Source organism: Diadema setosum, chromosome 9 (assembly GCF_964275005.1).
Source record: "Diadema setosum chromosome 9, eeDiaSeto1, whole genome shotgun sequence".
Lineage (NCBI taxonomy): Eukaryota > Metazoa > Echinodermata > Echinoidea > Diadematoida > Diadematidae > Diadema > Diadema setosum.
In genome coordinates, this window is record NC_092693.1 from 11,404,959 (window position 1) to 11,424,605 (window position 19,647).

At 40.5% G+C, this 19,647-nt stretch overlaps 1 protein-coding gene across 1 annotated transcript; it reads left to right on the forward strand.

Moving 5' to 3' along the window:
* Positions 1 to 8,187: 8,187 nt before the first annotated feature.
* LOC140232617 (heparan sulfate glucosamine 3-O-sulfotransferase 1-like) lies at positions 8,188 to 9,366 on the forward strand. Its single transcript, XM_072312715.1, has one exon. It carries the CDS (start codon positions 8,188 to 8,190, stop codon positions 9,364 to 9,366), a length of 1,179 nt encoding a protein of 392 aa, XP_072168816.1.
* The last annotated feature ends 10,281 nt before the right edge of the window (positions 9,367 to 19,647 follow it).

A 19,647-nucleotide genomic window follows, 5' to 3' on the forward strand; every position in this document is an offset into this window, starting at 1 on the left:
TTGTCAATACTGTTGCCTCCTATTCCCTTATCTGATTCAAATTCCGATCAGGCGTTGCATGGGTCTTTCCATCTACCCAAATTCCTAACTCATCAGATTATATTAGCAGCGAGAGAGTCACATGCATGTGTTTGCCACTGAACTGCTCGTGGGTGAGGCTATGGTGGGCCGTTCGAGTCATTAAAGGGTTGGTATAGTATTGGTTGAGGTGAGGATTCAGCCTTTAACTTTTTTTTGTGAGATACATGTACTTTGAAATTTATGAAATGTTATGCATATACAATTCTAGGGGGACTTCAAAGTTTATTTGATAAAAATCAGTTTTGAAGTGGTTGAGATATCCAAAAACAAATTAAAAAAATCGATCCTTATAAAGGTGGGTCCCACCTTTCAGTAGGATCACATTGTTTGGGATATATCTCAGCCATTTCGAAACCAATTTTCATCAAATAAACTTCGACCTCGTCTTAGAAGTATATGCTTTTCCGTATTCATAATATGTTTCTCATTATCTGAAAATAAAAATCAGCTTACAAAAAATAAAGTTGGAAACCTCAAGCCTCATCTCAACCGAAAATGTACCATCCCTTTAACGTGAACCATTACTCAATTGTGAATCCGTCGAATGTATGCACCCATTTACACCAATCACAACACTCGGGGAAAAAATCAGATGCTAGTAAGATTGATGATTCAGACAGAAGAATACTCGAGACACAACCCCCCCCCCCCCCCCCAACACACACACACACACACACAGACTGTATACAATGAATTGAGGTGCTTTAGCGTTTCAGATTCAGGCTGAAATTATCATGATTAAAAAATGATAATTACCACCATTTACCCTTAAATTCTCACCAGTTACTGCAATAATTTGCCAAGGAAGAAATGAACAAATAAAGGAGAAGAGAGTAGTCTTGTTTACATTGTGCAGTCTCCAATGAACACTAAATCCCAATGTGGTGTTTGCCTGTAAACCTATCGATCAAGGCTTCAGTACAATTCTTGCAAACATTTTCATTTTCACGGTTTCCCCCTCCTGATATCACAAGCCTTTGCTTACGCTTGATCGATGACGATATCCATAACTTTGAAAATCATAAGAAACGACTGTTGAGTGGAATAAATGTATTTTTCTTCTCTTTTAGCAATCGTGTATGTGCTGCGTGAAGGAGTGGGTGCATAGTTTCTTGCATCCTCTGATTGGGTAAAACCATGGAGATATATAACACATGGTGAAACCCTACAATTCTATCATTCGTACATTGCATGCACAAGTGACAACAATACATGTATTTTGCAGCTGTGCTGTTACCTAGTAGTGTGGTTGCACTTTCCTGGGTTCTGATACATCCAATCATGGACCCTACCACGTCCATGATTCAATCTATTGATGTGTGATATAGTTGCATGTAGTTGTATCCAATGAGAGACTTTACCTCCCTGGTTGTACATATTAATGGCTCATACAGCCCGCTATATGAGACACGCTGGTGGAATCGCTCCCTCCCCCTCTCTAATCGATCCAGTTGCTTCATGGGTCGAACCGTACATGTACGTGTGGGCACGTGCGGTGAATACACACCGCGAAGCTCGTCACTCTGGCTCGGCTCGTCGTTGAGGGGCGACGCGCAATTTTGTCTCTTGCCAAACGAAGAGGAAAAGATAGTGAAGGCGAAGCAAGCAAATGACGACGGTTCCCGGCATCGACTCGATCTTCGTTAGAGTGCCGATCTTGTTTTGCTGTTTTGTCAGTTATCATCTGTTACTTTTTCTCACCACACGACACCTCACCTTATTAGGTAAGTGAAAGTACTGTTATCACTTTTATTGATTAATAAACGTGTGAGATCATACAGCGCTTTCAGTCTTCTACAAACAAAGATGCAAGGAGAGAAAAGTGATGGAGCAAGAGTCCATAGAGTACAATCACGGATAAGTTTATTATCTGTAAGCGTAGTGAAAGAATAAAAAAAAAAAAAATTGGCAGAATGGTAGAATTTCCTTGAAATTCTGGAAGTCGTATGAAATGGTACTGATCGAGGTATTTGACACGAAGAGAATGAATCATGATACATGGTATTCCTTGTAATTTGTAATCTTCGTGACTACCTGCTGAGATTACGCCTAGAATAGTGTCACAGCGTCCAGAAATTAACAGAAGATACCGCTTAGTCTTGATGGGCACTTCTTTCTTTCTTTTTTCTTTTTGCCTCTGCGAAAGATTTTGCCTCCGCTCACAAAGTTGGTCCCGTGTATTTAAACTCCACCGGTGGTCATCCGATGGCTTAACCGCGAATGACCGGATGTTTATACGATCAGAGGATAATTTTATCATTTCTTCCATCGTCTGATGTCCATCTTTGCTCAATTTCGGGATAGTGTGACGCCAGTATTACGCAACTGTGATAGTCTACAGTTCCTACGTTTTATTTGTAGTTGTATACTAAAACATGTAGTTATCAAGCTGCTCGAATGGACTCCATTTTACCAAGGAGCTTGGGCCTACTATTGAGTCGACGCTGAGCAATTTTTAGGGGCCACGCACAGTTTTGGTACAGCAAACTAAAGATTAATCATTCTTGTGTGTTTCATAGCTTCTATACGATGTCAATTAATGATTGTAACGGGTGTAACGGATGTTACGGATACGGCTGATGTAACGGAATTAAGCAGAAAAAAATCAAATCAAGTCAAATCAAATTAATACTAACCGTCTTTGGCCATAAATGAAATTGCTGCAGCAATTAATATTACCGGATGCATGCACAGAAATATAGATACCACGTAGGTCCTATACACGTAGGTCGCTCTCTCGCTACTTCTCTCGAAGTTCATGTTCATTGAAGCGCATGTCTGTTTGTTTGTTTGTTTGTTTGTTTGTTTTTGCTTCGTCATGTGTCGTCTGTCTTTCGCCGTCCGTTGTGGGGTTTTTCTCCATTTTTACCAAATTTAGAAGGTATCATCCTGAAAGTGATCGGATCTGAATTGTTCGGATGGACAAAATCCCCAAGATTAAAAAATCGTCAATATATTGTACATACATGAATATATATATATATATATATATATATATATATATATATAATCTTCACAACCAGATATCACAAAGCTAAGCCTAGAAAGTGTTATAAGTAATACAGAGGTGACTGCATAGATTCAAGTTTGTTCAATTCATGGCGGATCCAGGGCGCCCCTCCATGTCCAGTGACTAGTGGACCAATCGGGACCAATTTCACATTTTCATCTGCATTTTCAAATTTTCGCCAAACTCGGCTACTATCTCTATCGGGTGAGAGAATGTGTATTTGGGTACCATATGGCCAAATATTTGGAAGCCCCAAATTTTAGAGTCTTTACAGAAAATATCTTCCCTGTAAAACCAGAGATGATACTAGAGCTAAAATGCTGTAAAGTATAATAGTACGATTGTCAGATAAAGTACGATTGTTAGGGCAGGTTCAAGTGTGCCACATAGGGGTGGCCCCGACCCGATGTAAAATGGAGCCAATTCTCACATTTTCATCCTTTCTGAAAACGCATCAAATGTCGAATCTATCATCAAATATTGTTGCTCGGATGATAGAATCATACTTGAACTATTCCGGGGGGAGGGGGGGGGGGGGGTAGGCAACCCAGCACCCCTGGATTAAAGAATCTTTAACTTCTTAAATGAGAACTGCTTTGAGTAAATACATCAGTGAGTATGATTATTTTCAAATTTGTTTATGGCAGGTCAAGGGGTGTTCTCTTGGGATCCAGTACTAATTAGGGGCTAATTAACACATTTTCATCTGTCTTTCATATGCACGTCAATTTTCACGAATCTTGGCGAGTGATTATCTGGTAAAAGTGGCACAATTCTCCTTTGGGTGATCCCCAGGCCGCCCCTAATTCCCCAAATCAGAGAGAATCTCTTTCTCTATAAACAATCAGAAATTAGAGTCAATGCTATGAGTTCATACATTGTGTGCGTGTGTGTGTGTGTGTGTGGGTGTGGGTGTGTGTGTGTGGGTGTGTGTGTGTGTTTTATGGCAGATCCGGGGTTTGTCCTCTTGGAGGCGGGACGATTTTGTGGCCGGTTTTTACATATTGGTTTTGTTGTGTGTTTTTTAATACATTTAAAATTGTCTAGATGCATGGCTATCACCAGTGTGATAAATATTCAAATGAACGCCATGTCCCCCCCCCCATACACACACACACACACACACACACACACACACACGAGAATGGGCTGAATCTAAAACAGGTGAGTGGAAAACCAACAAATTACAATCTAGCAAGGGAAAGTTCGTACCACAGTTCAGGAGCGAGGTCCTTTACCGTACTCATGCTGGTGCAGGTGTGATCTCCAAAATATTCGGTAATTACCGCTCCAACATCGACGGTCAAATTGAAGTAAGCAATATACCGATCATTCTTATCGATTCCTAGCTCTTACGCTATCTTTACATCACCGGAAAATTGCGCAGGAAAAACCCGACGAAAAAAAAAATGCGCTTACTTCAAGACCCATACCATGAAAAAAATACAGTCAGGAAAGCTTTATGTAACTATAGACAAGTGATGTGGAAGAAGGCTTAATATGCCGCAATTCTACACCCGCACCTGCCTTTGGCCCACACTTCATCATGATCACCACATCTTCCATTCCATGCAATTAACCTTAAACTGATCCTGACTGTTTGTCATTCGAGAATATGTCAAGTGCGATATTTGTCGGTGGAGTGAACGCTCGGTCACCCATGGATAGACGTCAAGGAAATAAGTTTCATGTCTCCCTCTTGGATATCTGCTTGTCACGCTATCAAGGCGAAACAGCTATGAGTGTTGTCGTGACAACCACTCCGGTGTATTTAAATCAGTACCTTGCCTCCTACCTCAATAATTATTCATTGTAGACGTCAAGGAGATACCACATATTGGTAAAGCGTGCACACTCTCGACGTGTGAAAACAAACTCCTAGGTGAAACAAGGAGCATGACGATAGACCGCTCCTTTGTTTATTCATGTAGCTAAAGTTTGTATCTCCATGGTGAAACCGAGCGCAGCGAAATGTGAGCTTTCTTGAATTTACTTTCTTGAAGAGGGATTTTCAAAATGGATATGTGCATCCAGCGAATGCAAAAAAAAAAAAAAAAAAAAAAGATAGTGGAACACTCGGCGAAAGTTTGTAGGATATCGGAAAATGAGCTCAATATTCGATTTCTTTTTCTTCGTTAATTATTGTTCCGCTATTGTGACATCAAGGATTAATGTATTTTTTTTTAAAGAGGAGGTACATGAAATAAACTAAAAAGTAAACATTCGTAACTTATCAACAAACTGTCCGATTGTCTCTAACCCCTCCATCTTTCTTCCTCTCTGGTTGTTCTCTCCCTTTTTCTCTCCCTCCCCCCCCCCCCTCTATTCCTGAGGTGTATAGCTCACATACTCTCTACCGCCCTGTCCTGCCTAAGGATGTAGCTCCCAAGAAAAAAACAATAGCAGTTAGTCATCGGGACTGGCAGTTTTCTCTCCCTGTATCGCAATTTTAACGTATAGCCGAACAATAGAGTATATAAAGATACGTAGGTAATACATTTTGGACCTGGAATTTCACTCCGTTGAAACGTGAAATACGGTATACCGTTATCATTAAAAACGGGTGTGCACAGAACTATAGTCCATTCTTATTTCCCGTTGAGTACGAGTTAATTTATGGAAAATATATTCGGATCAAATTAATATTTGTTGTATGATATTGTCTTTCAGGTATTAATCATAAATGACAGAATGACATGAAATGAACAAAATGAGTGTTGATGAAAAATTACCAAAACTGAAAATAAATCATAATTAGAACATGTGAAATGCTTCAGACCAGATACATCTGAACTGGTTTTTGTATTCGTATAGTATCTTTAATAGCGAACGAGTGTCGTCACTTAGCAGGCAACGACCTTCCGAATCAGAAAACAACCCGGCAAAAGTAACTCGCGTTTCGTCGTTGGTCTCCGTACGTGCCTCGAAGTGGGCTCTTATTCCCATCTTGCGTCTCATGACCCGATTTCGAAGCATTGCCCCGCTCTTGAGCGTCGCAGATAAGTAGAGGACACATTAGATAACTATCAGGTACACTCCTCGAATTTAGAGAGGGCTACTTAAAAAATCATCTAGTCAGGCACTGCAGTTTAGTATGAAGGATGAGATGTCAAACTGAATCTTGACCTTTATGGACACTGTCCCAATTTGCCCCGTTGATCGTCAAATTAACAGGTCCTGTTTCCTGTTCGGACGGGAAAAAAATTATTTTCATGAGTGTTGCTGCAAAACCAAGTGAATTGTTGATCTTGACTGTGTTTAAAAAGAGAGAGAGAGAAAAAAAAATATCACACCTTTGGCGATACTTGAAACCGTAACAGCATAGCGACTTTCTATTATCGACCATGTGTTTCGAGAGTGCAAATTTCGAAATGCAAATGTCAGACCCGAAATGTCAATACTGTTATCGTAAATGAGTTTAAACAATAATGATTAAGTCGTTGAACAATATTTCCCCAGACTTAAGCCATACAAAAAAAAAAAATGATATACATGTAGGCTTACTTATTTATTTTCCTCTTCTCCCTTAGTTCTTTTCATCCCTCTCATCCATAAAGACGGACAAACTAACAATCATAAATCTCTGTCATATATTCCTTCAGCGAATTCTCGACTGGATAACAATTATGTTAAAATTTGCTGTAAAGTACACTTCAAATAATAGCCTTCTAAAATCATCTTAGTCCTATTGACAAGGGTTACGCGGAAAATTAAAATGAATGCATTTTGTAACACAGCAGAGAGAAAACAACATTACTATAAGGGTACTTAATTATTTTTACGGACTTGCGCTCAGGAATTAAACACACGCACATACACACACACACACTCACACACAAAAATGGATAGAAGGGATGGAAGCAGTTTGCAAAGCGTTTGTCAATGAACTAAGATATTAAGACTCGTTATATGACTCTGATTTCTCTACCTTTTATATCATTATATCTAGGAGAATGTTTACTCGGCAAATGATAATAATATCGAGGGAAAATTAAATGTCTCTCTTTAGGTGATCAGCAGTCCAATTTTTTTCCCTTATATAGTCCCAGAAAGCCTGCAAAGGACGCCATAAATTGTCAAGGGGTCTGCATTTCTGATATCAGCAGTCCATATTACACTTTAATTACCAATAAATAATGCACTCCTCTTTGCGAGACAGTAGTGTTCACTGCCTGCCTGACGAACGAAGCCTGACTTAACTCAGGGGTTGTTTCTATATTTTTGGCTCTTGAATCCTTCTATGAAGTCATTTCACTATATCATCACCTCGTCACCATACCAACTTGATAGTTCGCTGTTCCCTACATTATCTAATACTGGAGAAAAGTTAGAGGAAACTGGTTAAATTTGCTTTATCTGAACATCTAAAAAAACACAAAAATATGCCATTGAGAGAGAAAACACACACGCGCGCGCGCACACACACACACACAAACAAAGAATGTGTCGCCAATTTAACATGAATCCTGGAGTTATGAGTTGGCATTTAAAAATTCTGAAAATGAAACAAAAGAAATAGAAAAGCACTCGTAGAGCGCAGACTTCCGCCAAGCAGCTCATTTCCACCCATTATAGGGGCCTACACGCATGCTGAAAATCGCCCAATTATTTCCCAATATTAAAGTCTTTTGCTTACGGCATCAGCTTCCAGCTACGCGGCGCCTCGACCGCCCGATCAGCAGAGCACGCGCTTTAGCGAGTATGCAAACCTCAAATTCGCGCTGCTTTAACTCCCAAGTTCATTGACCCGATCTGCCCAAAAGATCAATTAAATCGTTTTCAAAATAATTCCCTGATCACTACCAAAATGGAACCGTATGTTCCTTCTGTCATTAAAAACTTTTCCTACAAGTTTCATTCAAATCTGTTCACGACTTTTTGAGTTATCGTGCAAACAGACAAACCAACGTCGATGATCACAAAATGTCTTCCTTCCTTGGCAGAGATAATAATGTATGAACAAAATAAGCTCAAATGAAAGCGATTTATTTTCTCTAACTTATGAGATGCTAAACCACGCAATTATACAGTAATATATGTCGTTTACCATCCTTTCCATCTGTTTCTCTCTCCCTTGCTCCCACCAGTCGTCCATCATGAGAGTTCGAGGAAGATTGCTGGAATGTCGCCCTCTTGTGCTGTGTGTCATGACAACAATACTTCTGCTAGTCCTACTGCTCGCCGGACAAACTGCGGTGACGATATCTTCGAGCGGTTCTCTGCAATTCCCCTGGCGGTCACGAGCAGGAGTTTATCCGCCGACAAATGACGACAAGAACGTAAATGATAGAGAAGGATCACCGTCGAACGGAGCTGGATATTTCGAGAATGTTTCAGAGCAAAATCTGACAAGGAGATCGCGTATCACTTATCCCCCAAACATCCAGTGTAATCAAACAGGTAGCTTCAACACTGGCATCGTCACCCTCGACTGCAGACGACGCCTTCCTCGAGTCATCTGCATCGGCGCCAAAAAGTGTGGTACGGGTGCGGTGACGTTTTTCCTCAAGACTCATCCCGCCGTTGTCACCAGTACTCGAGGAGAGGTCCACTTCTGGGACAGGCATCAGGCCAAAGGGCTGGCTTGGTACCGCAGGATGATGTCCGTGTCTTCTCAGTACCAAGTTACCATGGAAACATCTCCGGCTTACTTTGTTGCAGACCGTGCACCCTTGGATATCGCCAGGGAACTTTCGGCGTCCACGAAGCTTCTACTCATTCTCAGAGACCCGGTCACCCGAGCTGTCTCGGACTACACTCATGTCGTTACGAGGTATCCGCATTTGCCTTATGAGGACTTGCATAAATTTCGCATGAACAGGCCAGTTTATCCCCATAGAAACATCGATTACATCATCAACAAGACTTTCGAGGAGAGTGTTTTAAAGATTAACGGAGAGGTTAATACTGATAATGCTCTTGTTTTTACTGGCATCTACATATATCATTTAAGAGAATGGCTCAAGGTGTTTCCACTTGAACAAATATTCATTATCGACGGAGAAGAATTTGTTCGGGATCCGCTTCCACAGCTCAAAGCGATTGAATCGTTTTTGGGTGTATCTAGTCATTTCAGCCAGAGGGACATTTACTTTGATGAGATAAAAGGTTTCTACTGTCTCGCCAGACCGATGCGTCGCTGTCAGGGCGAGTTTAAAGGTAGAACGCACCCGAAGGTGACCAGTAGCGTGCTGCAAAAATTGCGCGAATTTTATAGACCATACAACATGCAACTGGAGGCGTTATTGGGAAGAACGTTTTCATGGGATTCCTGAGATACATTAACATCTCTGTTTAAATCAATGATTACAGTTATGTATCCTTCTGCAGTACGGTATTCTGTTCCTTCTTTCTGCGGCGGATGACAAATTTTGAATTGCCCTGTAATTACCTCATATTTAACAAACCGAAGATAAACACATGTAAGTCGATATCATAACATTTCACCTCAGTGCTCAGTAATGTGCAATGTTATTATATCGAGCGTAGTGATTATTAATTACGATCACGTGGTTACAGCAGCTGATTTTCCCCGAATTCCGTCATGTGTAAATACAAATTTCATAAAATGATGGGAGCAGATTCACCACCACCACAAGCCACCAAGAGGCCTATAATAGTGGAAGCTGACACTTGTTTAGGAGTAAACGTTGCCCAGTGAGGAATTCTTCTGAGATGGCTGATTTTTAACATGCTGACCGAACTTCATGTGTATTCCTGTCCAAATTGCTGGTTAACCCCTTTCCAACTTCTGATTTGATAGAGTTTGGTAGGTGGCAAGTAAAAACTGGGTCAAAATGTCTTATTTGAAATGGTATTGCCATCAGCGTGTGTGAAAGATTTTTTTTAAAGTATACTAGTAACAAATTTGTACAAATAAATTCATATGATTATATTTCTTCTTCCCACGAGACGTGTTTCCTGTTTCAAAGTTAGGCCAGTGTCAGTGTTTCTAGGACGCGTTAATGAAGTTGATAATGCTGTGACTTATCTCTTGACATGACAGATTAACGAAGTTGCAACTAAGATTTAATCCTGGATAGTATGCATATCATTGGGACACGTGTGTGTGCGCGCGCTTGTAATGACGTGTGTTCATGAATAATGTGTGCATGTGTGTGTGTGTGTGTGTGTGTATGCATCTTTATATTATGTGTGTATTTCAAGCAGGGAAGTGGAGAGTCTTTCCACCTCACTATTCTAAGTATGGAGATGACATAAGACATCAATCACCTTACAAAACACTTTTAACTCATCGTCCACGACTAGTAACTTTCACCAATTCCAGCCTTACACACGACCAAATTTCAGCAAGAAGCAAATATTGCTCAACAGCACGAAGCACGAGGTATCGGATTTTTTTTTTTTTTTTTGAGAAAACTTAGCTTTTAATTCGTCGATTTGCATTTTCTTCCAACTTATAAAAGTTTGGCATAGGTATCATCATAATTATGTCTAGTTCCCCTGCCTCGGTTTTCCTTGTGCGTAGCACGTGTTACCCCTGTTAGCTTATAATAAGTGAAAAATCACCTTATTGTAAGAAGAAGGTAGATGTGTTTTGGAAGCCTGGTAAACCGATATTGAGGCTGGCTTGAAACGTTAAGTAGGAATTAGTATTGTATTTGCCAAATTTCTTGTTTCGTTAGCTACTGTCAAGATTCAGATCAAGAATGCATATTGCTTTGGACAATTTCCAGAATGTTTTCCTTGAGCGATTCAAAAATATGTATCGGAAACCTCGGAAAGCAACTCTATGACTAACTGGCAAACCCACAACCATCTCATTATTGTATTTTCGATCTTCGAGGTGTAGTTGTAAGCAATGAAGGTGGAGATGATAGCCAGCGACATTAAAAACATAACAATGTCGGCGGTGTCTTCTTGATCAACAGCTTCTAATTTGGCCGCTCTCCGAGGGAAAGAAAGAGTCTCTGTGGATTGCATTTCACTGTCGTCTTCTTCCGTCGAGGTATTTGCATCGATTCTCCTGGGGTGAGAAGATTGTTCTTCCTGTAGCAGCACGTCAGGAAAGGATTTAGAAAGTACGTGCCTACACGTCTCGTCTCGCGGGATATCTTCAACCTCCTGAATCTTCAGAGACCCCTTCGCAGATTGACATGGACTGCGATTCTCAAGATCGTTATTGGTGTTCTTGCTAGCGTATGGTGGAGATGGATTTTCATCGATTATGTTTCTGAGGCTGCTTTCGCAAATGTTGATGTTGTCTAGAAGGTTTTTGATCAAGTTATCATCAACATCACTGGGAGGTGGGAATGGGTAGAAGCCATCGTCATATTCAGTGATCTTGGGAACTTGTACTTTGATGGGTTCCTGAAGTAAGCAGGGCACTGGTGAGACAACTAGACTGTTGACGATAACATCTGCACTGTCGTATTCGGACGAAATTAGTTCACTTTCAAGTTCCTCTTGGGGAGGTGTTTGATCATCTTCCCATGCCCCTGTTTCTTCAGCACTCTTGGCTACCTCAGGTGAAGCACCACTGGGAACCTGATCTTCTAAGACTAAATCAGAAGAGCTTTCTGTTACAGAAGAAGAGGAACTGCAGCAAATGCCGCCTTCACTGTACTGATCTATCATGTAGTTGTCGGAGGTCAATGTGACACCAGTTCCTTCAGTCAGCGAAGTGCTTCTTAAGAAAGATAGGTCACCGTCATAGGCGACGTCATTCTGGAATGGAGTGTGTTCAGTCATTCTGGTTCCATCAAGGTCAAACATATTTGGAATTTCATTTGGAGGCTGGAATTCATTAGAGACAGCCTGATCGCCCCTAAATCCGTCTTCGTTATTTGATGGCGCAGTCGGGCCTGTAATGACATCATCTCCATTTCCTTCAATATTCGAAGAGTTGATGGCTCCCTCGCCAAAGTCAAAAGCGTATTCAGTTCTATCTCGGATGGCGCCACAGTCGTTGTTTTCCTTCGTAGAATCCCCTTCCTCGTTAACTGAAGTATGCTCACGAATATCCATATCGTTTGTAGCCAGCTGTTGGTCGATAGCAATAACTTTCGCGTTAGCAAGTTCGAATGAGTTGCGTTTTTTATTGTCGTTCTCTTGTTCATTCTGCTCCCAAATATCAACTGCGACAATCTTCATTATCCGCCATCTTCCTGTATCGTTCCGCAAGTTTGGGGTGACTTCCTCGTATTCTTCGTCAGGAGACGACATATCGCTGCTATCGTTTTCTGAAACACGTCCATCCAGATATTGGTCTGGGTGGACATCAAGTAAAGATTCATATTGATATCGGTCATCTTCAGTTGATTCTGTTGATGATGATATTGCCATGACTGGTTCCTCAGGCATCGTTGCAGGTTTCATCTCCGAAGTGGATACGGACAACAGCTCAGCAGAGGATCTCTCCTCGCTCACGGCGCCCACGGTAGGCCTATCATTTTCTTTCAATATGCCGCCGAGACTGCCATTGTATTCTGATTGGTCAAACTGCTGTCCATCACAAGCCATACTTCGTACAGACCGATTGTCAAGGCACTCCTCTGTTCCGGTCTGTGTTCCTGTCGAGGAGATGACAGAAGCTGGCGATTGGTCGCCGTGTGCGGCGACAGGGACCCGAACATGCCCTGTTTCCACAGAGCAGATTTCAGTCAAGTCAGAGAGAAATGTTTTTACTTCGTCCATCAAATTACCTGTTGTGCTGTTGGGGGTGGTGGTGTCGCGGATGCTGTTTTCGCTGGCGATAGATTCTGAAGCCTGTTCAGTTTCTTGTAGTAAGTGAGAATCATCAGCAGAATTATCGCTGTAAATGATACTTCTGCAGTGCTCTGTTTCGTTATTCGATGATAATTTTTCCTCTGAACATGAAGATGTTAAACTTGTGATATCAATATCTGAAACGTCGATGTCCATGTAAGTTTGTGTGTGAAACCCGATCGGAAAGTTCTCAATGACATCAGGTGAAAATACATATTCGTGAGGGTCATTTTCACTTTGTTCTGTGGATGTTGATAAGGTTGCCATGACTGGTTTCTCAAGAGCCATCGCGGGTTGCTCCTCCTGAGTTGCTGCAGATAATCTTTCCTCCTTCACAGCATCCAAGCTTTCGTTTTCTTCCAAAGTACATTCGAGATGGTCACTAATCTCCGAATGATCCAACATCTGTCTATCACCAGGCACGCTTTGAGCAGGCCGGCAGGCAGAACTCTCCTCTATTTCGGTCTGTGTTCCTGTCGAGGAGATGGCAGATGCTGGCGGTTGGTCGCCATGCGCAGCAACAGGGATCCGGACGTACCCTTTCTCCCGGGTGCAGACTTCAGTCAATTCTGAGATTAACGTCTTCACTTCGTTCACCAAACGAAAGCCTGTTACGCTGTTTCGGGTGATGGTGTCACCAGTTTCATTTCGGCTGTTGGTAAACTCTACGACTGAACATCCGTCAAGAGTTTGACCTGTTTCATTTTCCATTTTTGGTGACCCACAAGTGGTATTTGCAAAAGCTTCCACAACAGTTTCTTCACTGCAGCTGTCTCTCTCTCTCTGCCCAATGGATGCCGAGTCGCTCTCTGAGGAAATTGACATGTCATCTGACGCTCTGGTTTCTGTGTCTTCTTCACTTTCCCTACTAAGCGACACTTTACAACTTTCTGCTTCCTCAGTGTCAAGATCTACATAAACGGAAGAACAGTATTCACTGTTGTCAGAGGGGGATGACTCCTCTCTTGCTATCAAATCGACTCTTGCTTCTGAGGTCACGCATTCGTAGGCAGATGTTAGCCACGAATCGTCATTGTATTCGTCGCTGGCCAGTTGATAGAAATCGGAACTCTTGACTATGTCGGCAGCAATTTCATCCCGTAGTATGGATGCTTCTTGTGTCCCCTCTCCGTTTCCCTCATTTATGATCCCTGACACAGATACTGAGCCACCGCTTCGAGTCCTCCCTGTCATCCGCCGGAGAGCCAGTTCTTCGGCGTGATCTTCGGCTGCAAAACTACGCCTCAAGTGTGGTTCTTCGGGATATTTCGTTGACTCTCGGAGGTATGCGGCAAAACAAGGGTCTTCTCTACGGTCTGTTTCTTCTTGCTGAAAGACAGATACACACGCCATATATCATGCATCATGGAAAGTTATACCAATACGAGAAAAGGACGTCAAAATCGACATTTTATGAGCACAAGATGGCGTATTGATATTCTACGCACAGAAAAGATTTAGCCACTAGTGTCTTATTGTGTGTCCTTTTAGTGTCATATTGTAATCTTAGTATTGTGTGCATCTTCAGAGTGTCGTTGTATCCCCCGCGTAACAGTGGCATATCTACACACCCATTTAGTGTACATACCAGGCTGCACTTGTGCGACAAGGGCTTATTTGCTAGCTCTCATTTCACTATTTTTTTTTCCCAATGAAAATTATATAGACTAAAATCTGAATTCTCACACACAAAAAGCAAGGTCAAGATTCTCACTTAACAGTCATTATTGTTGCCATGAATAGAAGCTGCCTCTACACTTTATCGGGCACAGTGAATTCGTCGACTAATCAGAAACAAATCACATGTGCATCTATAACTTTGTTGACAATATATTCCAAAAATTGTAATTTCATTATCAAATTTCTAATCGACATTCTGACTGAATTCGAACGATGCAAAACAATGTTAGCGACTACGTCAAACAATTTAGATGAAATATAAGCTGACTCTTACCGAAGATGGGTAAGCGTTGTCAGCGTCCGGCACACAAGACCTTGTGAAATAATGCATGTACGATATTTGGGGTATAAGATACACAAGCATAATATATAATTATGCATGTGTGTGTAACTAAGAATATAAATGCAAGAAATACATGTATCAATTTTTATCAGTTTGAGCTATTTTAGATTAAAGCTGATAGAAAACTAAGAAAATGGAAAAAAAATGTATGATGAGTCTGAAAACAATATTTCGAAGATATTTCTCGTTATGTTAGTATTCAAATATTCAAATATACGCGTGTTTGTATATTTGCATATCTATATCTATATAGATATGATAAAATATATATACTTCCTTACATAGTTGAAAGACATGAGACGGGTTTAATTACTTCTTGGCATATTTGGGAAAGTCGTGAACTAACGTTTCCAATTCTTTCCGAGATTTGAAATAACTCGATCCACTATAATCTCACATTAAGATAAATAAATGCCTCTGTAAACATGTACAGGGCACATACACATTATTATTAATACATCTACATGATACCCGGTACCAGAGTAAGAGTTGTTATCTTGTCCTATTCAAATTTGCAAAGTTGCGGCAACTTTGAATCTTACAGCATATCTTATACAGTGTATTGGAGAAAGAAAAGAAGAAACTGGTGAAGTGCATGAACTTCCAACAGATTACAAAGACATTATAGAAAATAAAAGATGCCAATCTGAAAGAGAAACAGCATCCATAACTTTTAAAAAGGTGTTGCTAATTGAAGAATTGCATGTAAATTTTGAAATTACCAGCCTCTTTAACATCTGCAACCGAAACAAACAAAAGGTAAAGAGAAATATTTTCCTTCCGAATGAACACCAACGATGAATAATAAAAATAGTAATTACTAGTAAACGAAGAAATAAAATACTAAGCCACAAAAGTGCGTTTCTTCGCTTAATGGGTCAACAGTTGATGACTTGGGAGTGTTAAGACTCTTCCGTCTTTGTCATTATGTTTAATTTCTATGAACTGATGTTGACATAGCTATGTTTGTTTCTTCTCAACTGGACTCCGCCGATATAAAGGGGGAACATACGTCCCATAGCAACCATCAATTAAGATTTACAGTGCCAGTTTCCTTTGCCCAAGTAATGGAAAAAATATTGCAGGTTTTAACAGTGTTTAACGCGTCGGAGTTGCGAAGCAGGATTACGTTGGCAATTTTGTTTCTTGCTCGTTATATTTGCTGCGCGGTCAATCACACGACCTGTCCATATTCTTTTACAGTAAATAACTAATTACGTTGGTCGTTTGTTGACTCTTATAATTACATCGATGAAGCTTTGAGTACTCACTTGGTTTGGTGAATGTCGGCGATCACACTTGCGCAGCACGGGATTTCATCGTGAGAGAGTGACGAAGATTCGACCGAAGTACGGGATTGTAAGCACACCGCGGTGCGCTCTCTATAAATGCTGAAATTCGAGAGAAGTCAGTTATTCTTTTACTTCTCTTTTGACATAGGAACTGACGAGCACACGCCCCCCTCCCCCCAAAAAAATAGTAATAATGATAATGAATAATTAAATAACAATTGATCATAAAATAACCATATATGATGCGGTCTTGGATGTGTTAGTCATTTACAACTAACACATGTAGGATAGTATCCTATAAAGTGTAATGATATTGTTTCAAGAGATATATTTTACTGAAAATGAGAGAAGGGAGAAAATGCAAGAGAGAAAGAAAGAGAGAATACACAACAGAGGAGAATTCTCAAAGTATGTAGCTATGAAGAAGAATATATCTAAGAGACTGGGTGATATATTTGGAGAGTTATTCTATATTAGTGAAAAGAAGCAGGAGACTTGATTGCCTTGTGACAACAGATGATAATTATACAAGGGCCTCAAAAGTCGAATGACTATGATGGAGTCACTCAACTGATGGCAATGATTACTTAACCCTAAAAAGGCCGGGGGGGGGGGGGGTTGAATCAACCCCGGGCCCTCGACATTTTTCGCGACTAATCCACCGCGTGATTTTTTTTTTTTTTTTTTTTTGGACCGCGCCGTTCGCTGACTTTTTACTTTCAAGTTTCGCACATCTTTTGGCACCATTTACGCGAAAATCACGCATACCATTATGACGCTGCACCTTTTATACCTGCCTGTCAGACCAAAAATGGCTCAAAAACGTGATTTTGTGTATAAAGTCTATGCAAATGGAGTTTTCTCACCTGATTCATAAAGATATGATTATTTTCACTTTCATATGCTTAAATCAATTAATTTTTGCATGATTATGCTTGAAATAGGTTCTGTCATAAATTTTGCGAAAAAACCCGAAAACAAAAGGTCGAAAAACTAGGAAAAAACATCAGAAATTCATAAAACAATATAATACATAAGAAGTTAATTTTGATACCAGATTTATTTTTCGACTACATTGTTAGGAATGATACAAAGAATGTTACCACCAAAAATTAGGATTCTAGGAGCTTTACTTTCTGATTTAGAGCAAAATGTATGATTTTATGCATATATTAGCATAATTAATTATGCTGAAAAGTTTCGTGTCTTTATGTATAGTTAGGTAGGTTACGCCACAGGACCTGCATGTGCCAATTTTCATGGTGATTGCGCGATCGACAGCCGAAATCTCGGGGGGTGGGGGGGGGGGGGGACCCCCCACAGAACACTCAAAAACCCGGCCTGGTTAGGGTTAAGAGTTCATAATGAACCTTTCCAGGATTGCCAAATCAGATGCCACTGACTTACAGGTAATCAAGCTGCCGATGGTAACAGCGTTTACATACTCTCACTTTCAATGTTTTCAAGGATTTTGCGTGTATTTACTGCATTAATTTCTACATGTCCCCAACTAATAAAGCCGAGTGTAGCAACCCTGTCGAATTAAGAAATAAAATCATACCCCATTTAAACTCCTACCAAAAAAGAAAAAAAAAAGAAAAAAAAAAAGACACCAAAGTGTAATGCTTGGATCAGTGCTTATTTGTCTCGATTCATTGAAGAGATAGAAATGCGGAATGAATAGGCCTACACAAGAGATGATGAAAAACACTACTTAAGCAGTAATCAGCTGGTAACATTACGGCACTGTGTTTGCTCCTTGTGATCAACGTACGTTTCATGTCGATCCAGGTTAAAAATACACACTGGCATGTTGTCGTCTTGACTGCTCGAACTGGGGTTCGCCGTCTTTTGGTTGCCTGTATGTTTGAGACAAATTGTAGAGACAGAATGACACAAATTACCATCGACAACTTCTTCCACTCTCCACCCTCTTATACAACAGCCAGTGTCTTGTAATTTTGTAAATAAATCAAGGGTTACGCAAAGATGTGTTCTTCATCATCATCATTTCAGCTACGAATCGTTTTCATTGTCTTGGATTTGCTCCAAGCACTTTGAATACGAACATAAACCGTAAGTAAAGAGTTGGAAAAATTTAGATGAAGAGCATAACAACAAACATAAAGTCAATTTTGTGTATGTTAATAACAGCTAAAATCTAGCAGTGTAAATGAAAAAAAAAAAGGTCTTATGGTTTACAGGTAGAGGGCCTAGTTCATACAATATAAAATGAGAAAATGTAAACATGGGTAAGGAGAAAGCTTGTTTGATAAAGATTCGAGCAAAGTATGAGTAGTTCCGTGCTAGCCATTTGGTTTGGACATGCATGCAGGTAATTTCTCAGCATTACTAAGTAATTCATGCACTTACCAACGCACGAACATAGTTTGGTGATATTGTGGCGGAAATGTGCTGTGGCCGAATTTGTCCTACTTTTCCTTTCCCCTGACGTGAACCTCGATTTGCCACCGCCGCGATGTTTTTTGCATTTCTTTTTCTTCATTTTGCTTTATCTACGTGGTCTTCTAACACTGAAAATGCCATGATATCATTGCAAAAGGCTACTCAGTATTCACGCTAACTGTGTAGCTTTAATACTTTTGGCTAATATTGTTGTCTGCTGACGGCAGGCGTGGTGGTGGTTGCCATAGACCGGCTGTAGACTGACAGGCGTCGCGTAGTGAGACCCAACTGCGCGCTCATCAAAATGACCTATTATTACGTAAATAATAGACGCGCTAATGGTAATAACGTTGTAAGCAATTCGATAAGCAGCTAGATTCGCAGCGGAGTTAATGGCGTCCAATGATTTCTCCCCAGTCGATTATACCATACATCCCCTCGGTCCCATGATTTGACCGTCATCTGCTATCTTCTCTCTAGTTTCTAATCTGATCTCCAGAGCTCCGTCATGCCCCAGTTGTTTTAGTTTTGTTGCGAAGGATACAAAAAAAGCTTGAATTGATGAATAAAAGTGACCACACATCACATAATGAGTAAAATGTCGTAGTTTACTGCCGAAATAAATATACATTCATCACCCACAAATTTTTATTTATCTTGATATTGCGGTAAGATGCACATTCATTAACTACGTTTAAGTCTTTGATTATATAATACTTTGTATGTTAGAACATGGCAGCATTTTTTTTAAATACCTCACCGCATAATATTACTGGATACATTGTATGCTGTCAACCATAAATGCGTGCGCAAGTTCGGTGACAATGCATTCCGTACTAAGAATATGTTGAACACGAAATCCCGCCTACTTTTCGTGGATTTCGTAACGCTAATTTCACGACGGAGTTAAAAGCTGTCACCTCGCTTTCATGTGAATTAACAACTTGTGGGAAAATGCTTTTAGTATAAGAGCTGTTCGGCACAGAGAGCTCCATACTGCATGAAGGCCGCCATAGACCGCGGATTATTGAGTAGGTATCGTGGCGAATATTCGAGACCTTTTAGTGCGAAGGGAACCGTAGATCATCGGCGAAGGCAAATCAGTG